The sequence below is a fragment of the Oratosquilla oratoria genome, chromosome 43 (genome assembly GCF_046742065.1).
Source record: "Oratosquilla oratoria isolate Oo_2021 chromosome 43, ASM4674206v1, whole genome shotgun sequence".
NCBI lineage: Eukaryota > Metazoa > Arthropoda > Malacostraca > Stomatopoda > Squillidae > Oratosquilla > Oratosquilla oratoria.
In genome coordinates, this window is record NC_134819.1 from 15587431 (window position 1) to 15615295 (window position 27865).

At 44.1% G+C, this 27865-nt stretch overlaps 1 protein-coding gene across 2 annotated transcripts in view; it reads right to left on the minus strand.

The window, feature by feature from the left end:
• LOC143022122 (uncharacterized) overlaps positions 1–27865 on the minus strand; it is a 64559-nt gene that overhangs the window by 8653 nt on the left and 28041 nt on the right. Inside the window, exons 1-3 of one of the 2 annotated variants that reach the window (XM_076180136.1) lie at positions 13901–14022; positions 1595–2349; positions 1240–1481 (exon numbers count right to left, since the gene is read on the minus strand). In XM_076180136.1, the coding sequence (XP_076036251.1) occupies positions 1240–1481; positions 1595–2284 (932 nt within the window). In that variant the 5' untranslated portion in view covers positions 2285–2349; positions 13901–14022. Of the gene's footprint in view, positions 1–1239; positions 1482–1594; positions 2350–13900; positions 14023–27865 lie in introns of those variants that run through there. The other variant, XM_076180135.1, reaches the window with a different exon arrangement.

Consider the following 27865-nt stretch of genomic DNA (forward strand, 5'->3'; position numbering starts at 1 on the left):
ATATATACCGGTATATATAGATCTTCATTGTCAGAATATAACTAATTGCGTGGAGCGGTGCGAGCGGAGGCAGCAACATATCCAAGCAAAGAATCAGTTACAACTAAGAGGGGGTTTACACGGTCTAACGGTTCGTCGAACGCGGTTCGACAGACATGTGTTTAAAGTGATGTGTGAACGTGTGAACGGGGTATTTGGTTGTCGAACACGTTAGTTAAACCCCAAATACCCCGTTCACACATCACTTTAAACACGTGTCTGTCGAACTGCGTTCGACGAACCGCTAGACCGTGTAAACCCCCTCTAACAGCGATGGGACGCGCGAACCCCACTTTGACCAGCCCGGTGACATCACGGGCCCGCTGCCCCAACACCCTCGAAATTCGGTCGGAAGTGGTTAGACCTGGTATATATATAGACCTTGCTGTATACGACGTATTGTTTAGTAGCACTAAACAATACGAAAATGTTAAAATCAAACAATTTAACTCTGACTTATTTACAATAAAACACATGCTAATTTCATTACTTGAAATTTTTAAATCACTGGAAGCCGTTTTTCATTTACTGAACGCTGTTTAATTAGTAGGAACCCTTCTTCAACGTATGACGTCACGGGATTAAAAATAAGGTGGCACCCATCTTTCTTGGAAAGGTAGCTCCTGCATTTACTCCTCATCACTTTATCCACACACACAAAAGTGGGTCCTACAAATGCCCAAATAGGAATGTATTCATAGCCAAAGCTAGCTACAATTAAATAACATTAGCTGCAACCAGAGAGCACTAAGATACACTTCGTACAATAACTGAAAAAATATATAAAGTTCAGTCTGTCGTGCATGGTAAACAAGTTGAATGCATTTCCAATGGGGCCTATTGTTCAGAGCATTAGTAGATCCAAACCATGAGGACAATCGAGGTACGACAAGTAGCCCTACACAGCTCAGAAAAAGCGCTGATTTGTAATAGCTGCTTTAATACATTATTATCCTTTCGTTTTCCTACGAAACTATTTTCACTTCTCACAAACACCGATTCTGTGAACACGGGTGGTCTTACCTGGATGATCCCATGAATATATCATATATGGTGTAGCAGTGATGATGGAAAGTTTGTAAGACATAGGCAATCAGTGGCAGAAATCATGCACACACACACGCACACGTATGCGTACACACGCAAACGATTACTGTGGTGGGAAGGGAAAAAGTGTTGAAAATTTTGTGATTTACTTACTTAAGAAGGGACACGAGGGGTGGAATAAGGTGATGAGCATAGACTACGTCAGCCGCAAGAATCACATCAACTGGCTGCAACATTGGTGGTTTCCTCCAGTCTAACTGCGACACGAAAAATGTGGATGATCCGTTGACTGGTACTGGAATACCGTTGGCCCACGGGGCGGTTCCAATATCGCCTGGCTGCAGTTGATTTTCTTCCAGTCGTGATGTCATGTCGGCTGTAAAGTTGCGTAGATCCTGAAGTTTTGGGAAGAAAACGTGGGTGTACATTGTTAAACTGGACAGTGCACATGGTATAGACTCAATCCAAATTTGACTTTCACTCAATTTTTCAATCGTTACAAACGTACCTGTGGCTGGGGCTGGCCAAGATTTAATGTCACATTGTGAAGGAGGATATCGAGGACATGAGGATGGCAGTCGGTGAAGGTATAACTAGCTGGAGGGGTCCTATTTGAACGCAAGAGTGCCACACCTGTAAAGCCCAGACCGGAGCCCAGTTCGAGGACGTTTTTCCCACAGATGACTTGTGGGTTGAGAGCCACCCATTCTGCTAATACAGCCGCACCACACCAGGTGGTCAGCCCCGTCGTGCCATGCGTTATCCCATCACCGCTCTCCAGAAGAGTGACGCCATGAGCGGTTTCTGAATAGTTAGATCCATCCCAACCGAAGTAAGTTTTGTAATAAAACTCACTGAAGGGATCTTGTCCGACATTAGCTCTGTGTTCGTCAATGATTCCCTGGAAGATATTTTGTCCGTTCCAGTTTCTCTGTTTCCACTGTTGCCTAAGCCAATCGAGAACCTGCTTGCAGTGATGCGGGTTGCGAGGGTAGGTGATGGCCAAATGATGATGGAGAATGCATTCGACCACCTGACGAGCCAAACCTTCTTCAAGTTTTTCTCTGTTTTTCTCTTCCTTAAGCGAATCCCCAAGAACATCAAGCTCCCGTGAGATATGAGTCCAGGGACCTCGTGTGACAGGTACAGCGGCGAAGTATGCTGTTTTTAAGAGCTCTAACAGCTGTTTCTCATTCATTTCACTTTTCGGTGTCTAAGACTGTCACTTAATAATTTTTCGATATAACGCTTCACTCAAATTTCCTTGAGAAGGGAGAAAGATAAATTAGCAATCATCTTAAGAAATTTCTGTTAAGAATCATCCATTAATTTTTTTTTACTGATATGATGTTAAGGACACGGGACATTAATATATATATATATATATATGTATATATATATATATATATATATATATATATATATATATATATATATATATATATATATATATAGTAACCATGTAGACAGATGAGTGGAAAAGGTGGTAGAGAAACGTGGGATAGAGAGAGAACACTATATTCCTGACGGTTCGACTATAACTCTTCTTCAGAGGAAGACTAGAAGTTGAAACGTCAGGAATATAATGTTCTCGCTCTATCCCGCGTTTCTCTACCACCTTTTCCACTCATATATATATATATATATATATATATATATATATATATATATATATATATCTGTATATATATATATATATATATGTATGTATATATATATTACACACAGGAACCCACAGTCGGAGAAAGAATAAACTTCGAATAAAGAAAAATCCTATATTTCGGCTATCAACTGTAGCCCTCTTCGTACTTTCCTGAAGAGGGCTACAGTTGATAGCCGAAATATAGGATTTTTCTTTATTCGAAGTTTATTCTTTCTCCGACTGTGGGTTCCTGTGTGTAATTTACAAATGTGCTACTACATTTCTGTTTAGAAATATATATATATATATATATATATATATATATATATATACATATATGTGTGTGTGTGCGTGTACACACACACACACACACACACACACACACACACACACACACACACACACACACACACACACACACACACACACACACAGACACATAAGTTGAAAGCAAACATATGAAGAGTAGAAAATTTGTAGTGGTGTATGTGCCCCCCAAAACAAAGTCCTGGACAGAAAGTGATCATTCCAAAATATTAGAAGATACAAAATACGAATTAACTAATATACTGAAAGACAGAGGAAATACAGTAATTATGGGTGACTTTAATTCAAAAGAAATATGTTGGGAGGAAATGGCAGTGAAGGGTGGAGAGGAACTCTGGGGCAACGTCCTGCTCGACATGACCATTGAATACACAATGACTTAGTGGATAAGGGAAAATATCAGATACAGAGGTAGTGAAGAACCATCAAGGCTGGACCTAATACTTACGACAGAGCCTGAAATTGTCGATAAAATTTATTACAAAACTCCGATAGGAAAAAATGACTATGTACTAATAGAATTTGAGTTGAAAGAGCAAATGGATCAAAGCAGAAGGGATAAACATAAAATAGGAAGACTAATGTACAACAACAACAAAATTGAGACACTAAAAAAAAACATCTAAGCGCGAACTGGGAAAAATTCCTAGATAAAGAAACAGGGATGGAATAGAAATGGAATATACTAAAAGAAATTTACAATGAGTGAGTAAATAAATACATACCACAAAAAAAAATGGAAAGAACATACATAAAAAGCTGGTACAACAAAAGGTGTAGTGAGGCTAAGGATAAAAGAGACAAAGCTTGGAAGAAATGGAAGAGTCAAGAAAACAAGCAAATGGCAAATGTACATCAAACTAAGAAATGAGTATGTAAAAATACGCAGAGATGAAAAGAGAAACTGTGAAAAAATAATAATAGAAAAATGCAAGGAAGAACCCAAACTATTTTACAGGTATGTAAATAGCAAACTGAAGAACAAACAAGAATTACAAAAGCTGCGCCAAGGTAAACATGAATATACAGAAGAACCGGAAATGGCTGAAATTATGAACAACCATTTCAAATCAGTATTCACAATAGAAAACTCACCTAACTGTGAGGAAATAGAGAGAGGGAAATCCCCCTCAATGAAAGAAATAATTGTAACACAAAAGGAAATCAGCGACCAAATCAAAACCCTTGACGTCAGAAAATCACATGGTCTAGACGGAATTGCATATTGGATAATGAAAGAATGCATAGAAGAATTAACAGACAAAATATACAATATAATTAAATTCTCACTTAAAGAAGGAAAAGTACCACAGGACTGGAAGAAGGCAAACATTGTACCAATCTATAAGAGAGGAAACAAGGAAGACCCATCAAGTAACAGACCGGTCTCCCTCACAAGCACATTACCAAAAATTTGCGAAAAGGTCGTCAAAAATAGATGGGTTAAACATTTGGAAGAAAAAATTATACTGAATTCAAATCCATTTGGATTCAGACAAGGAAGATCATGCACAACAAATTTGATCTGCTTCTATTCAAGATTAAGAGACATAATACAAGACTGTGCCTTTCTGGACCTAAAAAAGGCATTTGATACGGTATCACGCAATAAACTAATAATGAAGATAGAATCAATAGGTGGCATCAGAAGAAAATTATTGGAATGGATGAAAGACTTCCTGACTGGGAGGAAAATGAGAGTAGTAATTAGAGACAAATTCTCAAATTAGGAAGAAATGATAAGTGGTATCCCGCAGGGATCAGTGCTGGCCCCGATCATGTTTGCTATATATATAAATGACATGGACGAAAGAGTAGAGTGTTACATGAATTTCTTTGCAGACGACGCAAAAATACTAAAGAAAGTAAAAACGGAGGAAGACTGCAATTCATTACAACAAGACTTGGATAAGATCTGGAAATTGACTCAAAAGTGGGAAGTGAAATTCAATATCAAGAAATTTATTATAATGAAATTTGGAAAAAGTAAAAACAGAATATCGAGAGATTATAAAATTGGTGAGGAAGAGGTAAAAAAAGTAAACTCGGAAAAAGACCTTGGAGTGATGATCAGCAAAGACATGACACCGGATAAGCATATTAATAAAATATTCGGAGAAACCTATAATTTATTGAGGTCAATAAAAGTGGCATTTGCCTATTTGGACGAGGAAATAAAAAATAAAAAAAACTATACTAGTAAGACCAAAACTCGAGTACGCAGCAACACTATGGACACCCAGTACCAAAAAGAATATAAAGAAGTTACAATGAATACAAAGAGCAACAACAAAACTGGCATCAACTCTTTCCAAAATGACATATGAACAAAGACTGTCCAAATTAGAATGACCAACTTTGGATCAAAGAAGGAAAATAGGAGACCTACTAACTATCTATAGAATTATGAAGGGAATGGAAATCTTAGATAAGAATGACTTATTGAAATGGGACAATGGAAAACAAGAGGACACGAAAAGAAAAAAATATTACAGAAGAGTTCTGAAAAAAAGAAAAGAAAATAGCTTCTCACACAGTGACAGATACTTGGAACAAATTGGACAAAGAAACAGTGTGTGCAAACACTATTCAAGATTTTAAGAAAAAACTTGATGCTGAGAGATACAAAGACGGGTCACCACGAGCATAGCTCCCTTCCCGTATAATACAACTAGGTAAACACTTTTTAATCCACCGAGGCATTTACTCGCTTCTCTCAATCTACATTCTACTTCCAACCCCACTCCTCCCTTTCCTGCCACATTCGCAGCCAAATATCTAAAACCATCCACTTCCTCCATTCTCTCTCCCTTAATACTCACTTCTATTCTGCTGCCACTCTCTCCCCTTGTACATCTCATCACTTTACTTTTACTCACATTTGTCTTCAACTTCCTTCTTTCACACACCTTCCCAAACTCTGTCACTAACTTCCTCAATACCTCCTCTGATCCTGCTACAAGCGCAGTGTCGTCAGCAAACAACAACTGGCTTATCTCCCACTTTTCTCCATTTTCTTTAATAATCTCCAACCCCTGACCCACAACCCTTGCTTTCACCTCTCGCACCACCCCATCCATGTATAGATTGAACAGCCAGGGCGACATAGCACATCCCTGACGAAGTCCCACCTTTACCTCAAACCATTCACTCTCTCCATTTCTAATCCTAACATAAGCTCTACTACTCTCGTAAAAACTCTTGACTGATCTTTACAGCTTTCCTCCTATCCCATATATCTGCAATGCCTCCCATAATGCCTTCCTGTCTACCCTGCCATAAGACTTTCCCAGATCCATAAAAGCCCAAAGAACATTTTTACCTTTTCCTATAGTTTTCTCACATATTTGTCTTACCACAGAAATTTGATCAACATAACCCCTACCTGTCCTAAAACCACAATGTCCCTCACCAATTACTCCCTCTGTTCCTCTCCTAATCCTCTCAATCAAGCCTTCCCAACTACACTCAACAAGCTGATCCCTCTGAAAATACTACACTCACACTTGTCCCCCTGTCCCTTGTAAATTGGAGCTATACAGGCACTACTCCAGTCCTCCGGCACTCTACCCTCTCTCATACAAACATTAAACAACCTCACCAGCCAGTCCACCATAACTATACCTCCTTTCTTCAGACATTCTTCAAGACATCCATCCAGACCAGGTGCCTTACCTACTCTCATCATCTTAACAGCTGCTTTCACTTCATCTTTCCCTATTTCTCCTCCATTTTCCTCACTCATTATTCTCATTTTCTTAGCGCTTCCCACTGCAACTATCTTTCCCTCCCTATCCTCCTTCACATTTAGCAACTCCCTAAAATACTCTACCCACCTTCCTCTCACTGCCTTCTCTTCCATTATTATTTCTCCATCTGAACCTTTTACCCTTTCTTCTCTACTTGATTCACCTCCTCTTCCTCTTTTAATTTCTTTCCAAAACACCTTTTTATGACTTTCAAAATTTTCTGTTATACTCTTACCCCATTTCACATCTGCTCTCCTCTTTGCCTCCTTAATCTTATGCTCTACTTCTCTTCTCTTTACATGGTGGATGATTGTTGTATCTCATAAGAGATACAACACTCATCCACCATGATAACAATTATAGAAGTTTAGTAGTAGCTGAGGCAGTGAGCATCGCTTTACAAAAGTCTATCTTAAATGTACAGATTTCATCTGATTATGTCCTCCCGTCCAATAGAAAATACAGACTGTCACCACGGGACAAAAACCCACATGGGGATTGTGTCTAGACTTCCGGGACGTAATCCCACATCGGGAAGTTGTCCCGGTTACCCTTTCCGTCTCGGTAGGGTAGACAGATTCCCACCATACAAGTGACCTCTCCCTGCCGTTTTTACTCGGCCTTATATACCCATGTTTGTCCTGAAGATGACCATTTGTAATGGTTGAAACAGCTGTCGGTAAAATGAATCAACATTCTGAAGCCTTTTACTACAAAGGCGGAGCATACCGACAGGAGACCTTTTGGTCCATATCTAGGTCGGATGCGAAAAAAAAATCATATTAATAATAAAATAATAAGTAAAAACTATAATAATGTAAATAACAAATAAAATACATAAATAAATGCATAAGTATAGTTAAATAATAAACAAACAGGTAAATAGTAAATAATAATGAATTGACATATAACTAATAATAAATGAGAAACAGACAGACAAATGATAACAAAACAAAAACAAATAATATAAGATAAATTATAATCATTACAGCATCTTACTTAGGTATTTATCTAAATGATTCTTAAAGCTTCGAACTGAACTACATTGCACTACCTGTGCAGGAAGTTTATTCCATTCATTAACTACACGGTTGGCAAAGTTGTTTCTACCCACTTCCAAATTAAATCTATTTCCGGACAGTTTGAGACCATTGTTTCTTGTCTGATTCTCATTCAATGTGAAAATTTTGTCACTTTTGATGTTGTCAATTCCCTTTAGAATCTTAAAGACCTGTATGAAGTCACCTCTGAGTCTACGCTTTTTTAGAGAAAACAGATTCATGTGTTTTAGTCGATTTTCGTATGATTTATTTTTGATATTTGGAATCAGTTTTGTGGCTCGCCGTTGTACTTTTTCCAGTCTGTCAATGTCTTTAATGAGATTCGGTGACCATACGGAAACAGCATATTCCAAATGTGGACGAACTAACGATTTATATAGCTTAATGAGTGATAGACTTTTGAAATCAAAAGATCGCGCAATCAGTCCCAGAATCTTATTTGCTTTCTCAGAGGCTGAAATACACTGCTTGGATGATGTGAGGTCGTTACTGATAATTACGCCGAGATCTTTTTCACAACCCACTTTTGTTAACGAATTTCCAAATAACTTGTAATCGTACTTACTGTTATTTTTACCTATGTGCATTACCTTGCATTTACTTGTGTTAAATTTCATTAACCACTTTTCAGACCATTGCTGTAATTGATTTAAATCTTCTTGAATATCTAATTGGTTTGAGTGATCATTTGCCACTCCGCACAGTTTTGTATCATCAGCAAATTTGGAAACAGTAGATTTTAGTCCATGGTCTATATCATTTATATATACTCTGAATAGAAGTAGCCCAAGAACGGAACCCTGAGGAACTCCACTTGTAACATTTTTCCAACCAGAAGTTTTTCCATTTAAAACAACTCTCTATTTTCGACCATTCAACCAATTACTAGTCCAACTTAATAGGCTACCACTTATTCCGTGTGAAGCTAATTTAGTAATTAGTCTTTCGTGTGGGACGGTATCAAAAGCTTTTGCAAAGTCTAGATATATTAAATCTATATTGTTTCTTTTGTCATAATTCGAGATAACTGTGTTGTAGAATTCGAGTAAGTTAGTCACGCAAGAACGTTTCCGTCTGAAACCATGCTAGCTATCATTTATCAAACGGTTACTTTCTAAATGATGTTCGATAGCATCTCTGATGATAGTTTCCATTGTTTTTCCTACGATTGAAGTCAAACTTATAGGCCTATAGTTATTTGGTTTCTTTTTGTCACCTTTTTTGAACATGGGAGTAACGTTAGCTAGCTTCCATTCTCTTGGGACATCTCCGGATATGATGGATTTCTTGAAAATAATTTCTAATGGAACAACAATCTCATTTTTCATTTCCTTTAAGATTCTTGGATGCCAACCGTCAGGCCCTGGTGTTTTATTAACTTTGAGTTTGTCTATACACCTTTTAATTTTTTCTTTTGTTATATTTACCGTAGTGAGTAAGTTTACCCCAGACTTTTCACAGGTTTCAGTTTGGAATTCATTTTGAGGTGTTTCGTTTACGAATACCGAGCTAAAATAATTGTTCAAGATATTACACATTCCTTCATTTGAATATTCAAGTTGACCGTCAGCAGATAATAGTGGACCAATGTGATTCCTAACAACCTTTTTATCTCTAATGTAAATATAGAATTTGAATTATGAAGAAAAAAGGAAATACAGAGAGTTAGAGAAATGTTCTCTTAAAATCATTGACGCCACTTGTGCTTTAGCATTTAATAGGGATATAGGCTTACCAAAAATCCACAAAACAGGAATTCCCATGCGTCCTATTACATCAGGTGTCAATAGTGCTCCACATAGGTTAGCCAAATGCTTAGCTAAACCCTTATCCAAAACATTAGGTTCTATCAGTAATGCTCACCTGCAAAACTCTTCAGATCTAATTAACAGGTTAAAGGATTTGGATTTGAAAAACAAAATATTAGCCAGCTATGATGTCACTTCGTTGTTTACCCGTGTTTCGATAAATGGTGCTCTTAAAGCTGTTGAGCGAGTGGTAAACAATTTAAATAATGAAGATTTACCTATCCCCAAAACAGATTACCTTGATTTAATTTCTCTTTGTGTAGGTTTCGGTGCTTTTACTTTCAATGATGTTGAATATAGACAACATTCTGGCTTAGCCATGGGTAGTCCCCTCTCTGCTGTGTTAGCCAACTTATATATGGAAATGCTTGAAACTGAAAATTATATATCAATAATGGGTAGAAACAGTGTTTGGTTAAGGTATGTTGATGACATTGTTGTTATTGTACCAAAAGAAGCTAATATTAACAATAAATTAAAAAGATTAAACAATGTAAATAGTAACATACAATTTACGGCAGAAGTAGAGAACAACAGAAAATTACCATTTTTAGACACTGTCATACACAGAACAAACAGCAATGTAAAGTTTTCGGTATACCGCAAACCCACTAATAAAGAAGATTATATACATTTTTATTCAGGACACAATATTAGGACTAAAAGAGGTATAATAATAATTGGCTTCTTCCTCAGGGCTTTTCGCATCTGTAGTGAAGAATTCTTAGAAGACGAACTAGATCACATTACAAAAACTTTCAGCAAATTAAAATATCCCAAAGGTCTCCTACTTAAACTAAAAAAGAAAGCTAAGGAAATAAATAAGAAGAGTAAAGATAAAAATAATTGCAACAAAGAAACACGATATATCACAGTCCCAAATTCCAGCATTAATTCAACTCTAGACAACGTCCTCTTAAAAGCAGGTATAAAGATAGCAAGAACATCAGGTAGCAAAGTGGGACATTTGGTAACGCGTAATTATAATAACCATACGAATGAAAATAGTATTGTCTATAAAATACCTTGTAAAAATTGCCCATCCTCATATTTTGGGGAAACAGGTCGTGGATTAGAAAAAAGATTATATGAACACAAAAATTATGTAAGAACCCACAGGCTTTCTAATTCTATGGTAAGACACATAGATACATATGACCACCTTCCGAACTGGGACAATACAATTATAATAAATAAAGGTTCAACAAAGAAATTAAGAAAAACAATAGAAGCAGCCTATATTAATACTAATAATAACATCAACCATAGAGATGGTTTTATATGCTTGGCAAGAGCTACAAGTTTATTGATAGTGGATGAAAACAAACGGACAAATGTTCCGAGCGCGACGACCTTTCCCAGGCACCCTGTGAGGTGACATGTATGTGTATAAAATGTCCATGTTATACTTTTGTGTTATGCTTTGTGATCAAGACCCTAAGGGTCGAAACGTTAAGGCAGTAATTCTTCCATTATTTCTCGTATATTTTCTCCGCCTTCAGTTACATTTGTCATAGTTTAAATCAATATATATATATATATATATATATATATATATATATATATATATATATACATACACACACACACACACACACACACACACACACACACACACATATATATATATATATATATATATATATATATATATATATATATATATAAATATAAAAATACATATATATAAAAAATAAAGTTGTATTATATTTGTAAATAACACAAGAAACCCACAGTCGTAGAAAATAAACTTCGAATAAAAGAAGATTCTATATTTCGGCTTCCAACTGTAGCCCTCTTCTGTAAAGTACATGAAACAGTGGACAATTGGGAAAATTCCTTATAGTATAACTATAATTTTTTTCTATTAAGCTGTTTCCTAATGAACGTCTTATAATTGTTTATCACTATCCCAACAACGTGCGTAAGCAAATTGTGGACGTTCAACAAAAACTGAAGGAAGTAGAGTCACCCGGCGTTTATTTCCCTACCACGATTGTGATTTGGTGTACTTGGGTCAAACCGGTAGACATTTGAACACTAGATTGGCAGAACATAAAAGATGAATCAGGTATGGGCAGGAAAATTTGGCCGTGTTTCTTCATGTTAAAAATCATAATCATTCTTTCGACTGGGGTAAGGCCACATTAGTGTTCAAGTCTCACTGCGATTTCAGATGGAAAATAGTTTAATCAGCTATTGAGGAATGGCCCAAAATCAATATTTCTAAAGGGCAGTGGACTCCTGACATTATTTCCCTCGCAGCGGTCAATAAGCTTTTCTAAAGCTTACAACCCGCCTCCCCGTCCCCCGCCACCCCTTCTTACACCACGTCAGAGTAATGTCATCAGTCCATGTTCCCTCACATTCCTTTGGATCGTTAGCTTATAAGTCCCAATTGCCTACTGTCTCACGTACTTTCCTGAAGAGGGCCGGAATGTAGAATCTTCTTTTATTCGAAGTTTATTTTCTCCGACTGTGGGATTCTTGTGTGGCACACACACACACACACACACACACACACACACACACACACACACACACACACACACACACACACACACACACACACACACACACACATATATATATATATATATATATATATATATAAATGTGTGTATACACACACACACACACACACACACACACACACACACACACACACACACACACACACAGGTGTCATAATTATAGTTCAGAAATTTAGGATCTAAACACGACGCCGAAAGTAACTCCGATGCTAGAGAATTTGGCACAATCTGGGACCTCACAAAGGAGATCTTTTCAGGCCCCGTCGAAACATTTGACTGAACAATGGCGTCCTCACATTGGCGGATAAAATCAGCCGCCCTATAATGAGGATCTTGACCAGAAAATTGCACCACCGACGGATTTTGATGGAGCAACGTCAACTTGTGAGCCATTGTCTCAGATGAGCTTGGCGGACTGAGAAACGAAGGCCTCTTAGACTTAGACATGATAGGAGATGACAACCTTAACCCACTTCGTAAAAGCATATGAAAACACTGACACCAAGCAAATACAACACACTAGCATAAGCATGAAATAATGTAAAAAAAAATAATAATAATAATAATATAGAGAAATCACATGGACATGGGACACGAACGTAAGAAAATATAATTCACACAAACACAAGCATTGAACACAAACAATGCAATACATAAACCACAATGAAGAAAAAAAATATATTAAGACAGTAATTAGAAGAAAAAAAATTACGTAATTATTATTATATAAAGCACTAATACGTAAGTATACAACACACGTCACAGGCGAAGGGAGTCTAGACATTCCGGGGTAACATTTCAGAATGTAAACAAATAGTGACGTCACAAAAATGGCCTCTTGTGGCACAACCGGATATTTGAAATGATTTCATTTTATTTATCTTATTTATTTAATGTATTTTTTCACCATATATTCACAAAACTAATAAAATGACAAAACTGGTAACAAGGTCCAAGGTAGCCAAAGTCTGGCGCAGAGCGATCTCAAGGCCGTCTGGGAACGCCACGACCGGAATTTCAGCAGACGACGACGACTTGTTGCCTCTGAAGAATACACGGCACAATTATGACTGTCCAAAATCCTCCACCATCCAGGCCCAAATTAGCGCTGAGAACACACACAGGAGCACAAGGCGATCCAGTGACAGGGGCAGACGACGATGATGCCCGAGAAGAGCGGAAAAAAAAAATCACCTGGCGCAAATCTGAGATAAATGTCCCTGCTCCGAAATACAAACTGAAATCACTGTGTCCGGAGCACTATCACGTCTAATATATTAATTAAGTTCACTGAAAAACACCTGGGCTGGAAAAAAAAAAAAACCATCGCCACAACGCTATCACCGGCCGGCAATTTTCAAATGTCACACAATTCGAGTTCTGTATAGAATATATGCACAATGAATGTTTACACGCTGCCACCATTTAATGTTCTGGGTGGCAAAAGAATACTCAACGAAAGTCAAAGGCACAAGTATATTTAGATACACACAAAAAAAGAGCACTAGCACAAAATGCGTGCAACAGTTGTCAAGGCTGCTTGAAAACTGACGCCACGCTCACATTTTCGCGCCTAAACAACGGCGCGCATCGCATCTGCTAAATCTTACAATAACAAACTACATTGTACTATATACGATAAATATATAACATCATAATATAAATTATGTACACAATAAATATATTTATATACACTGTGCCAACACAGAGGTCTTGAAGAAAGCAGACATCCCTAGTGTCATCACCACCATGCGCAAGGCTCAGTTAAGGTGGACAGGACACGTCTCCCGAATGCCAGACAACCGCATCCCAAAGCAGCTCCTCTATGGCGACCTTCCTATGGAAAGCGAAAAGTAGGTGGACAGAAAAAGCGCTTTAAGGACGTTATCAAGATACAAATACAGTTCAGACAACACAATTTTATAGATACGTTACATCGTCACAGAATAAAGAAGAATGCTACACTCTTGGTGACATGCGCGACATTTAAACCTACGAAGACCTCACTCTGGTTGATCTTCTCAGAGCTTGAGGAGGAGAAGGGGTAGAGGGAGGGAAAGGTGAGGGTGGGGGAGAGTTGGGGTCGGTGTAAGGTGAGGTGAGCTATCATGCCGAGGTAGGTTAGGTACCACATGTCGCGAAGAGCTATTAAAAAGGGGGATAGCAGATATCATGTTGGACTGAATATTAATAACAGGAGACAATTCTCTTATATACACAGCCTCTAACATTTTCAGTTCCTTAATGTCGTTACATTGAGCTACAACTTCAGTGTTATGAACAACGGTTGCTCTATCCAACACAGACTTGTGATAATGTTCAAAATGGTTTTTAATGGCTCCCTGTTGGAGGTGGAGAGTTAAACGCCTGCTAAGGCTGCATGTCGTAAAACCAACATAGCTACGAGAAAAGAGCTCACAGTCTCCAAAGGTACAATTAAACTTATAAACTACATTGGTTCTCGACAGCATCCCAGAATTGCCAGACAAATCATTTCTAAGAACTAGGGAACTAGTGCGTTGTTGCTGTTGTTGTTTTTATTTATAAAATATCACCAAACGCAAGACATCATTTTCATCCACCGGTTTACAATTTCGAAAAACAATGTCTTTAATGCGCTTCTCATCTTCCCGGTATATACTACTGAAGATATTCTTATGAAAAAAAATTGATGATGTTATTGTGGTGAGGGGTATGGTTATTCAAACTACTGTCAAGCAGTTTCTTAGTAATGCTGTCAAGGTCTGTGTTGGAATAACCGTTATTCACTAACAGCTGTCGTAGGTATTGTAGTTCTGAGTGTAGTGAATGCCACGACGAGCAAACCTTAATCGTCTGTCACACTATGCCTTAATTACACCTCTTTTGTACTCAACCGTACATTCACTCTCACCGTTCATGCATTTCTCAGCATTGATGGGGTTGCGGTAAACAGTAGTGATGAAATCATCAGATGGCGCGTCTACCATTACATCAAGGAACAGGAGTTTGTTGTTATTATTTAATTTTTTGTGATATGGTTCGGACAAGCCAGGGAAATGAAACTCACGGTAACACTACGCACTCGGTTTTTATTTAACTCTAAACTCGTAAAGGGATGAGCTTGAGAGCAGAGGAGAACTTGAAGCTTGGAGATGACTGCTGCTTAGAGAGGAGTACTGCTTGTGGAGGAGAGCTGCTTGTGGAGGAGAGCTGCTTGTGGAGGAGAGCTGCTTGTGGAGGAGAGCTGCTTGTGGAGGAGAGCTGCTTGTGGAGGAGAGCTGCTTGTGGAGGAGAGCTGCTTGATGGGGAGAGGTGCTTGAAGAGAAGAGCTGCTTGAAGGGAAGAGCTGCTTGAAGATATCGTGTCCTGGAGTGAACTGATCTCTCGGTGTGTGTGTGTGTGTGTGTGTGTGTGTGTGTGTGTGTGTGTGTGTGTGTGTGTGTGTGTGTGTGTGTGTGTGTGTGTGTGTGTGTGTGTGTGTGTGTGTGTGTGTGTGTGTGTGTGTGTGTGTGTGTGTGTGTGTGTGTGTGAAGCTCCCACGGGCTTTTGATGTGAGCGGAGGGTGATTTTACATATGAGTGTGTGTGGGCCCAACCACACACACTCATACATTCACAAGATGTGCATACGTATATGAAATACGTATGCACATCTCGGTGAATGCACCCTTCCCAATGTGAACTGTATTCGGTGTTAGGAATGAGTAGTAATGTTGTTATAATTTATAAGAAAAAGGGGGCTGATTCAGTGTATGAGTGGTCGTGGTTTGGCCACGCCCACCCATACATTTACCGGATGTGCATGTCTATATGAAATACGTATGCACAGCTCGGTGAATTCACCCTTCCTGACATGAACGGAGTACAAGCGCAATAACATAAAATAATTAAAGGGGGGCTGACACTCCACCACCCGACGCAGTTCATAATCGCTTAGGTGGCGGCATAGGCGACGCATAAGACCCTCAGATGTTGTCGGAGGCCCTCTCCTCAGAAAAGCAGTTGCGGGGCAATGCTTGAGGTAGTACTTCAGGGTGGATTCAGGGTGGCTACAATGGTGGCATCTTCTTTCTTCAGGTCTCGAATCTCTCTTGATTTCCCAGAAATAACGGTCCTCCAGTCGCAGACGGAAGAGCAGAGTTTCCACTTTTCTAGGTGTGGAGCGAGGAATTACAAGGGGCTCATAGTCTGTGACTGCCCTGTACCACCTCGCCCTCTCTGACACCTCTGCCTCCAGTCTGTGCTGAAAGAAACGTTATACCTGATTAAGAGCCTTGGTGTGTAGGCGCAACTGATTTCTGCTGAGAGGGACGACAACATCGACTTCGGGTATTTGGCACGCCGCTTCAGCTGCGGCGTCGGCTAGCTCATTACCTGGGACACCTACGTGGCTCGGCACCCAGTTGAACGTAACACACCTGCCTTGCTGATGCAGCTTCAGCAGGAGTGCTAGGATGGAGGTCAGTAGGCGTACATTGTCGCTGGGCTGTATCGATTCTAAGCTGCATAGCAGAGACTGTAAATCCGTGTGGATCACCACAGGACCAGCTCGAGATATTAGAGCATGCTCTAATGCTCCTTGGACCGCTATGGCCTCAGCTTGGAGAGTGGACGCATGATCAGATATTCTCCTGCCGTAGGTCAAACCATCCGTCACGAAAGCAGCTCCCTCACTGCGAGGCCTGTTGGGGTCTACGGAGCCATCCGTGTAACAGACCGCCATTCCAGGTTCCGACAGTGCGCGGATGCCTTGTAGGGCCTGCGCTCGTACTCTTTCCTGATCACATAACTTCTTCTTACTGGGAAGCTTTGTGGCAACGAAGGTTGCAGGTATCGACAGCCATGGTGGTGGGGGCTTGAACTCTGGGTGTGGAGAGTCCCTACCCTTCTCAAGGAGAGTGCTGGTGAGCCTGAAGGAGTCCAGAAGTCCAGCCGCCTGTGATAACCAGGTATCGGAGTGGATAAGAGTATCCACCCGTCCCAGAGCTGTCACAAGGCTCTGACTCAGCTCAGTTATTATGGGGCTCTGGACTATCTTCGCAAGAAAGTCGACCTCCAGCCTTCTGACCCGTGACGTTAATGAAGGCAATGAAGCCTCCATCTGGAGGTTAACGATCTTAGTCCAAGGTTGAGCTCCAAGGATAATCCTTGCTGCGGCATTTTGGCAAGGCTCCAGGTCTTCAAGCTTGGCAGTCGCCACATTTATGAAAGCTGGGGCAGCGTAGTCCACCAAGCTGCGGACTGCGTCCACATAGAATGTGCGAAGGACCCGATGCGTGGCACCAAATGCCTTCCCCGTCATTGCTCTCATAACTGTGGTTCTTGCCTTCAGTCTCTCCTTGAGATAGGTTACTTCCTTCTGAAAGGTGAGCCTCTCATCAATCCAGACCCCCAGGTACTGATACTGGTGAACCCAGTCCAGCCTGAGGTCCTGGATGGTGAGGTGCTTCCCTTCTTTCCAGAGTCTTAATGCCATGGCCTTCGATTTTGTTGGGGAGATCTTTAACCCTAACCTGCAACATTCCGTCGCCACAGTGCTTAAACAGCGTTGAGCCCTGTTGAAGCACTGCCGTTTCCCAGTAATTATGAGCGCAATGTCATCTGCATAGCAGATGACCTTGCACCCATGTGGTAGAGGTAGTTCCAGAATGTTGGAGACGAGCACATTGAACAGAGTGGGGCTGAGGACCCCCACCCCCCTGTGGAGTGCCATTCTCCAGCATTCTGGCCTCTGATATATGACCCTGAAAGCGTACTTTCGCAGACCGGTGACTGAGATAGTCAGCAATCCAAGAAAGCAGCTTGCCTTTTACGCCCTTACGAGCAAAGGTGTCTAATATCACAAGTGGACTGGCCAGCTCAAACGCCTTTTCCAAATCCAAAAAGACCACGATGGATGGTTTGCCACTGACAGCATTGAGGAGTGTTGCTATACTGTTTGCTGTGCCAGTGCCCTTGCAATAAGCATGTATATGCTCATGCATTGGGCCCAGTTTCCACAGCAGCCTGTTTAGCACCATCCTCTCCGCTGTCTTCCCCATGCAGCTTGTCAGTCTGATGGGGCGATAAGCACTAGGTTCCTTTGGCTTTGGAATTGGCGTTATGATTGCCGTCTTCCAGGCTGTTGGTAGCTTGCCAGTCCTCCAAGACTCGTTTATCACCCGCTGGCCCAAGATGGGTCAGCATGGAGTAGGTGATGAGGTCCTCTCCAGGTGCCGTGTCTGAGCTGGTTTTGTGTGTGACCCGTAGCTCCTGAAGCGTAAAGCTAGCGTCAGTATCATCCGATCGACTCATCATGTCCTCAACACTGTGGCGCCTCACTTCTTGGAGGTCCTGCAGTGTATCTTGAACACACTGCGGGAGAGAGGTGCTGCTGGAGCGAGAGACAAACTCCTGCACCAGCCGCTGTGCCTCAGCATCAGGGGCATGATGAGTGCGTCGTGGTTGAGTCCTGCCAGTAGCCTTACGGAGCTTAGACCACAGCTCTGCTGGGGAGGTGTGAGCGTTAAAGCCCTCACACCATTCAAGAAATTGAGCTCTTCTGGCATCTGCAGCTATGACGTGAGCGTCATGAACTGCAGCGCGCAAGTTGGCCAAATTGGTCTGAGTTCGGCGCCGTCGGAAAACACGCCTAAGCATGTTCACCCGATGGTTGGCCTCTCTCACCTCGGGGGTATAGTACCAGCTGTTCTTATGTTCTCTGGGGGACTGGCGAGTCTTTGGGATGGCTCTGTTGTTAGCCACCTGAAGGGCTGCAGAAAAGTCAGCTTCTAACGTTTCCACGTCCTGTGGTGGAACGTAGGACGCTGCCCATTCTTCAACAGACCTCTCAAACACTGGCCAGTTTGCCAAAGCTCTCTTCCACCTGGGAACAGGTGATACAGCTAGTATGGGTGGTGCATTCCGTATGTGCACAGAGACACCAAAGTGATCGTTAGTGACAATAGGATGCACCTCCCAGGTTACCCTAGGGAGGAGAGTGGCCGTCGCCAAGGTCAGATCGAGTCGTCCACCTTGCACGTGCGTCGGATTTCCATCATTCAACAACGCATTGTTAGGGCATTCCTCTAGTACGTAACTTAAGTGGCGCCCAGCGACATTGGGCCCATGGAGCGACATCAATATATCATGGTGGGCGTTGAAGTACCCTCCTATGATGAGGAGCCTGTCCGCAGCAATAGCACACACTTCTCCAAGGTCCAGTTCCGCTCTCTGGCCCCTGTATATGTTATAGATGGTGTACGTTTCGTGGGCCCGATGAAGTCGAACCGCAAGAACTTCTACACCATTCCCACATGATACAGGGTCCATGATCTCACTACAGGGGATGGATGATTTGACTAAGATCATGCACCCCCTAGTAGTGGGTAAGCGAGGGAGGGAGAAGATGCGATATCCCGGAAATCGTACCTCATCGCTCAACAATGTCTCTTGGAGAAGTATGATATCGTAATCATGCTCTTGCGCAAGCGCAAGGAGATACGCGCTTTTGCTGCGGAACCCGTTTACGTTCCACTGTGGCAACCTTAAGTGATTATTGAACAGGGCGATGTTCTTCCCTGTCAGTTTCCATTACAGTCTCATCTTGTCCTCCCCGGTCAGACGACAAGATGGGTTGCGACTTTGTAACAGTGGGAGCGTTTCCCTCCTCTTCAGAAGAGGAGTCTTCAAGCCTCAATGCAAAATGACGTTGGGGGTTAGCAGAAGACACTCTCTTAGTCTTTGAAGATGTGGGTGTAGCTTTCCCAATTGTAAAAGTGGGTGTGGCAGGCTTGGGGGAAGTGGAAGGGGAGGAGGAGGAGGTTGAGGAAGAGGAAGAGGTAGTGGAAGAGGCGGGGGAGGAGGCGGGAGAGGAGGAGGTAGAGGGGGAGGGAGTCCTCTCCTTTCGCCTAGGGTTCCTCTTCTCTTTAAGGAGTTTGAGCACGTTCTTGACGGACCTATCCACCATGACTAGCATCTTGTCTGCGTCGCTCTCCCCGAGGGTCGTAGCGACTGCAGAGACGACGCCAGTCACAATCAGGTCGATATCATCCTCCCTAAGGGGGATGACATCGGACGGATATTGAGGTGGAGGGGACCGTCGGTCCTGTGCTCGTGGGGTTGGTACTGGGGGCGTGGGTTTGGCTTTAGGTTTGGGGGTGGGATTGGAGGCAGGCGTGGATTTGGAGGTGGGCGCGGGTTTAGAGGCGGGCACGGGTTTAGAGGTGAGCGTGGCTTTTTTGGGAGCTGGTGGTGTTTTCGTGTTAGTCTGTGTTGGAGCTGGGTTCAGTGTTGGAAAATGCTCCTGATTGTTCAGATCAGGAGCACTGTGTGTAGGTGGTGGTGGTGCTGTGGTAGGAGAGTGTTTCCTGCTGCCCCATACAAATGTTCCTGGGGGGGGGGGCAGGTATGAAGTCCTGTTGCTTCTCTGTCCTCTCCTTAGAGGCAATGGCCTGCACTTTAAGCACTGCGCATGAGGTATTTCAGGCGTGGTGCTTCTTACTACAGTTCGGGCACTTGGCAACAGTCTCAGTGTTAGCCTTGAACTTGTTAAGACAAGTCTCAGTGGCATGAGGCATGCTGCAAATGCCGCACTTGGGCTTTTTCGAAGTGCACCTCGCCTGGTGATGACCATAGCGCTGACACCTGAAGCAACGGAGAGGATCAGGGATGTACGTTTGTACATCATACCTGCCATACCAACCCAAGTCAATCTTGTTAAAAGGTTCGCCTTTGATCTTTATGAGTACCTGGCGTGTGGGCGTCTTATCCCAGCAACGCATTCTCGTGGCACCGATTACCTGACTGTGATCCTCGATGGCCTCAGTCATGTAGGAGGTCGGGTAATCGTGTACCACGAGTCGATGCTGCCGGTCTTCCGGGTTAAGACGCTCCAGGTTCACCGGCTTACCATCGAGCGACTTGATCCCGTCCAGCTCCTCGACGAGTTCGTATGTGCTTGGTAACAATAGCACGTTACCATCGCCGAGGGGCCGGAGGGACAAAAGCTTGCCACGGAGAGGGCCCTTTTCTAGAGCTCGCACCACCTCAAAAGCAGTGTCGTACCCCGCCGAGGGTACGACCTTGAAGGTGGGGAGCTTGCCACCCTTTGCGCTAACTGGGGCCATCACGATAGCAGCTTCATCATCCGATGGAGCCGCCGAACCTGGAGCGCAACGTCGTTTCTTCGACACGCCAGTCCAAGAGTCAGTAGCCGCCATGGCGGCACTGATAACGAGAAAAAACCTAAGTTACTCGCAACGATTCGTGAAAAAAAAACTCGTAATCTAAGGGGGCGGGGGATCGCGGGCGTTAACTAGCGCGTTGGTGCTATGTCTTATCCTGTCTACCTTGCAAGCAGTCAACGAAAACGAGGCTCGGGTGCACTAGAGCGTGCGAGACCGGGCTATTCTTGAGGTCGGGGTTCCCCCTTCTCCCGCCGTAAAAGCAATTTTTACAGAACCACACGTACTATGCGAATCGTGCAGGGAGAGTTATCTGGGGTATAATCCTGCCAGAGCGAGATTTCACAGAGAAGGGGGAATTGACTCGGGTAGCAGTACTTTACGAGGTGGTAGGCGTTAGCACGATAATCAGAGCTAGCGACTAGGGTGATTGTGGCTAAATCAGTCGAGATCCACGTGGTGAAGAAACGCAGCGGGGGTGTCCTCTTCATGTGAATAATCTTTTCTCTGCTGATCTCTCGGCTTGGTCCCCCTCCTTATAAAGGAGGCTGGTGCGGACCCAGGCAACTTGTGCTGGATCCTGATTGGCTCGTTTAATTTTCATCTGGACGCTCTTGCTCACTACGCTTGCCCACTATGGGGCATATAAAAGCTTAGGTCGGGATGCGTCGCGGTCGGTCGCAGAGATTAGATAGATTCTGATTTGAGAGCACATCCACGCTGGATTACTTCGCCACTAAATTTACGCCTTCTAGCCGTCAATTACCCTAGTCGCTAGCTCTGATTGACGTGCTACGACCATTTCACCATCGAAACGTACTGCTACCCGAGACAATTCCCCCTTCTTTGTGGAATCTCGCTCTGGCAGGATTATGCCCAGCATAACTCTCCCTGCACGATCGGCATAGCCCTTGCGGTTCTATCAAAAATTTCCTTTTCGGTCTCGCACGCTCTAGGTGCACTCGGGCCTCGTATTCGTTGACTGCTTGCAAGGTAGACAGGTTTAGACATAGCACCAACGCGTTAGTTAACGCCCGCGCTCCCCCGCCCCCTCAGATTTCCGTTTTTTTCACGAATCTTATTGTGCGTACTACGACTTAGCGTTATCAGTGCCGCCATGGCGGGTACTGACAACACTGCAGGTGTGACCAAACGTAGGCGTTGCGCTCCAGCTTCTGAGCCTTCATCCGATGATGAAGCTGCTGTGGTGGTGGCCCCCCTTCGTAACAAGGGTGGCAAGCTCCCCACCTTCAAAGTCGTACCCTCAGCAGGATACGACACTGCATTTGAGGTGGTGAGAGCTTTGGAGAAAGGCCCCCTCCATGGAAAGCTGGTATCCCTCCGTCCCCTCGGCGATGGTAACTTGCTGCTGCTACCTAGCAGTTACCAACTCGTAGAGGAGCTGGAGACGATAACATCGTTGGATGGTAAGCCTCTGAAGCTGGAGCGGCTTAACCCAGAAGACAAGAAGCATCGACTCGTGGTACACGATTACCCGACCTCGTATATGACTGAGGCCATTGAGGACCACGCTCAGGTAATCGGTGCCACGAGAATGCGCCGCTGGGATAAGACGCCCACACGCCAGGTACTCATAACCATAAAAGGCGAACCGTTCAACAAGATTGACCTGGGGATATATGGCAGGTATGATGTACGAACGTACATCCCTGATCCTCTTCGTTGTTTCAGGTGTCAGCGCTATGGTCATCACCGGGCGAGGTGCACTTCGAAGCAGCCCAAGTGCGGCATTTGCAGCATGCCTCATGCCACTGAGACTTGTCTTAACAAGTTCAAGGCTGACACTGAGACTGTTGCCAAGTGCCCCAATTGCAGCAAGAAGCACCACGCCTGAAATACCTCATGCGCAGTGCGTAAAGTGCAGGCCATTGCCTCTAAGGAGAGGACAGAGAAGCAGCAGGACTTCATACCTACCCCCCCTGGAACATTTGTATGGGGCAGCAGGAAGCACTCTCCCACCACAGTACCACAACCACCTATACTTAGCGCTCCTGATTTGAACAACCAGGAGCAATTTCCATCACTTAACCAAGCCCCCACACAGACACAACCAGCTCCCAAGAAAGTTTACGCACCCAAACCCGCGTCAACCTCCAAACCCGCACCCACTTCCAAACCCGCACCCACTTCCAAAACCGCGCCCACCTCCAACCCACGCCCGCCTCCAATCCCACCCCTAAACCTAAAACCAAACCCACGCCCTCAGTACCAACCCCACGAGCATAGGAACGGCAGCTCCCTCCACCTCAGTATCCGTCTGATGTCATCTCCCTTAAGGAGGATGACATCGACTTGATTGTGACTGGTGTCGTCTCTGCAGTCGCTACTACCCTAGGGGAAAGCGACCCGGAGAAGATGCTAGTCATGGTGGATAGGTCCGTCAAGAACGTGCTCAAACTCCTTAAAGAGAAGAGGAACCCTATGCGAAAGGAGAGGACTCCCTCCCCCTCTACCTCCTCCTCTCCCGCCTCCTCCCCCGCCTCTTCCTCTTCCTCTGCCTCCTCCTCCTCCCCTTCCACTTCCCCCAAGCCTGCCACGCCCACTTTCACTATTGGGAAAGCAACACCAACAACGACAAAGACGAGGAAAGTGCTTTCTGCCAGGCTCCAACGTCAATGTTCACTTAGGCTTGAAGACTCCTCTTCTGATGATGAGGAAAATGTCCCCACTGTAACAAAGACGCAACCCATCTTGTCTTCTGCCCGGGGAGGACAAGATGAGACTGTAATGGAAACTGACAGGGAAGAAAGTCACCCTGTTCAAATGTCATTTAAGGTTGCTACAGTGGAACATAAACGGGTTCCGCAGCAAAAGCTCGTATCTCCTTGCGCTTGCGCAAGAGCATGGTTATGATATCATACTTCTCCAAGAGACATTGGTGAGCGAAGAGGTGCGATTTCCGGGATATCGCATCTTCTCCCTCCCTCGCTCACTCACTGCTAGAGGGTGCATGATCTTAGTCAAATCATCCATCCCCTGCAGTGAGATCGTGGACCCTGTATCATGTGGGGATGGTGTGGAGGTTCTTGCGGTTCGACTCCATCGGGCCCATGAAACGTACACCATCTATAACATATATAGGGGCCAGAGAGCGGAACTGGACCTTGGAGAAGTGTGTGCTATTGCTGCGGACAGGCTCATCATAGGAGGGTACTTCAACGCCCACCATGGGGATCCATGGCGACTGTGATAATAGCGACTTTACTATCAACCGGTCAGAATGGTCGCAGACTTATGTTTCAATTGCTTGTGTTTTCGTGTTTGTATTTACGTGCTCAGTTGTGTTTATTTTGTGAGATAGGTTCAGAATGAAATATGCTCAAAAGGTTGCAGACTTATGTTTCTATCGCTCATGTTTATTTGTTCGTGTTTACATGTTTATGTTCACTTTGTGAGATAAATTCACTGAAGTGAATTTACTGGTCGGTTGCTCGGTCGTCGGTCATAGTAATGTTTGGGTTGTTAAGACTTGAATACAAATGGCAAAAGCCGACAAGAATGTGAAGAACAACACCATGTGAGGTCGAAGCCTGTATTGGTAGTACAACGTTTTGCTCGTTAGAGCTTTATCAAGATCACTGACATTGGTGCTCACAGAATGTCCCACTACTTGAATATTACTTAATTAAAATAACGGAAGGTCGGCAACAACAAAAGGAACTAACAAGAAGTCTAATCCTACCAACCAGCAACGTCACCTCCCTCCTCACCCGGACACTTGAGCCGAGTATTATTCAAGTAGTGGGGCATTCTAGCAGGACCATCAAGGGTCTGACAAAACAGCAGGACAAAAAGGACGCAAGTTGGGGCAAATCCAATCCTTCCTCCCTCCGTGGGTTGGTGTTCTTCCCCCACCCCTTACCCACCCCACCCCTCCCTTGCTCGAGACCTTCCCCCGTGGTCCCTCCGGCTGACTATATGACTTTCTGTTGTTTGGCTTGACTAGCCTTTTTCTTTTTAAATCATGTGACTTCTATAGCTAGTCCAAATAAAATGTTGTTTTCGATTCCCTTTAGGTTTCAATTTTTTTTATTACTGAACAGTTTCATGCAGTTGATGCGATAATGTCGCTGTTATGACGATTGCTCTTATAATACAATCGCTATCATGTGGTCGCTGTTGTGATAGTCGCTGTTTTAAAAGAGTGGCAGTTGTGAAGTCGCTCTATTGACAGTCGCTATTATTACAGTCGCTATTCGGAACCCGAGCCCCACCATGATATATTGATTTCGCCCCATGGGCCCAATGTCGCTGGGCGCCACTTAAATTACGTATTAGATGAATGCCCTGACAATGCGTTGTTGAATGATGGAAATCCGACGCACGTGCAAGGTGGACGACTTGATCTGACCTTGGCGACGGCCACTCTCCTTCCTAGGGTAACCTGGGAGGTGCATCCTATTGTCACTAGCGATCACTTCGGTGTCTCTGTGCACATACGGGATACACCACCCATACCAGCTGTATTACCTGTTCCCAGGTGGAAGAGAGCTTTGGCAAACTGGCCAGTGTTTGAGAGGTCTGTTGAAGAATGGGCAGCGTCCTACGTTCCACCACAGGACGTGGAAACGTTAGAAGCTGACTTTTCAGCAGCCCTTCAGGTGGCTAACAACAGAGCCATCCCAAAGACTCGCCAGTCCCCCAGAGAACATAAGAACAGCTGGTATTATACCCCCGAGGTGAGAGAGGCCAACCATCGGGTGAACATGCTTAGGCGTGTTTTCCGACGGCGCCGAACTCAGACCAATTTGGCCAACTTGCGCGCTGCAGTTCATGACGCTCACGTCATAGCTGCAGATGCCAGAAGAGCTCAATTTCTTGAATGGTGTGAGGGCTTTAACGCTCACACCTCCCTAGCAGAGCTGTGGTCTAAGCTCCGTAAGGCTACTGGCAGGACTCAACCACGACGCACTCATCATGCCCCTGATGCTGAGGCACAGCGGCTGGTGCAGGAGTTCGTCTCTCGCTCCAGCAGCACCTCACTCCCGCAGTGTGTTCAAGATACACTGCAGGACCTCCAAGGAGTGAGGCGCCACAGTGTTGAAGACATGATGAGTCGATCGGATGATACTGACGCTAGCTTTACGCTTCAGGAGCTACGGGTCACACACAAAACCAGCTCAGACACGGCACCTGGAGAGGACCTCATCACCTACTCCATGCTGACCCATCTTGGGCCAGCGGGTGATAAACGAGTCTTGGAGGACTGGCAAGCTACCAACAGCCTGGAAGACGGCAATCATAACGCCAATTCCAAAGCCAAAGGAACCTAGTGCTTATCGCCCCATCAGACTGACAAGCTGCATGGGGAAGACAGCGGAGAGGATGGTGCTAAACAGGCTGCTGTGGAAACTGGGCCCAATGCATGAGCATATACATGCTTATTGCAAGGGCACTGGCACAGCAAACAGTATAGCAACACTCCTCAATGCTGTCAGTGGCACACCGTCCATCGTGGTCTTTTTGGATTTGGAAAAGGCGTTTGAGCTGGCCAGTCCACTTGTGATATTAGACACCCTTGCTCGCAAGGGTGTAAAAGGCAAGCTGCTTTCTTGGATTGCTGACTATCTCAGTCACCGGTCTGCGAAAGTACGCTTTCAGGGTCATATATCAGAGGCCAGAATGCTGGAGAATGGCACTCCACGGGGGGGGGGGGGGGGGGTCCTCAGCCCCACTCTGTTCAATGTGCTCGTCTCCAACATTCTGGAACTACCTCTACCACATGGGTGCAAGGTCATCTGCTATGCAGATGACATTGCGCTCATAATTACTGGGAAACGGCAGTGCTTCAACAGGGCTCAACGCTGTTTAAGCACTGTGGCGACGGAATGTTGCAGGTTAGGGTTAAAGATCTCCCCAACAAAATCGAAGGCCATGGCATTAAGACTCTGGAAAGAGGGGGAGCACCTCACTATCCAGGACCTTAGGCTGGACTGGGTTCACCAGTTTCAGTACCTGGGGGTCTGTATTGATGAGAGGCTCACCTTTCAGAAGGAAGTAACCTATCTCAAAGAGAGACTGAAGGCAAGAACCACAGTTATGAGAGCAATGACGGGGAAGGCATTTGGTGCCACGCATCGGGTCCTTCGCACATTCTATGTGGACGCAGTCCGCAGCTTGGTGGACTACGCTGCTCCAGCTTTCATAAATGTGGCGACTGCCAAGCTTGAAGACCTGGAGCCTTGCCAAAATGCCGCAGCAAGGATTATCCTTGGAGCTCAACCTTGGACCAAGATTGTTAACCTCCAGATGGAGGCTTCATTGCCTTCATTAACGTCACGGGTCAGAACGCTGGAGGTCGACTTTCTTGCGAAGATAGTCCAGAGCCCCAGGTTAACTGAGCTGAGTCAGAGCCTTGTGATAGCTCTGGGACGGGTGGATACTCTTATCCACTCCGATACCTGGTTATCACAGGCGGCTGGACTTCTGGACTTCTTCAGGCTCACCAGCACTCTCCTTGAGAAGGGTAGGGACTCTCCACACCCAAAGTTC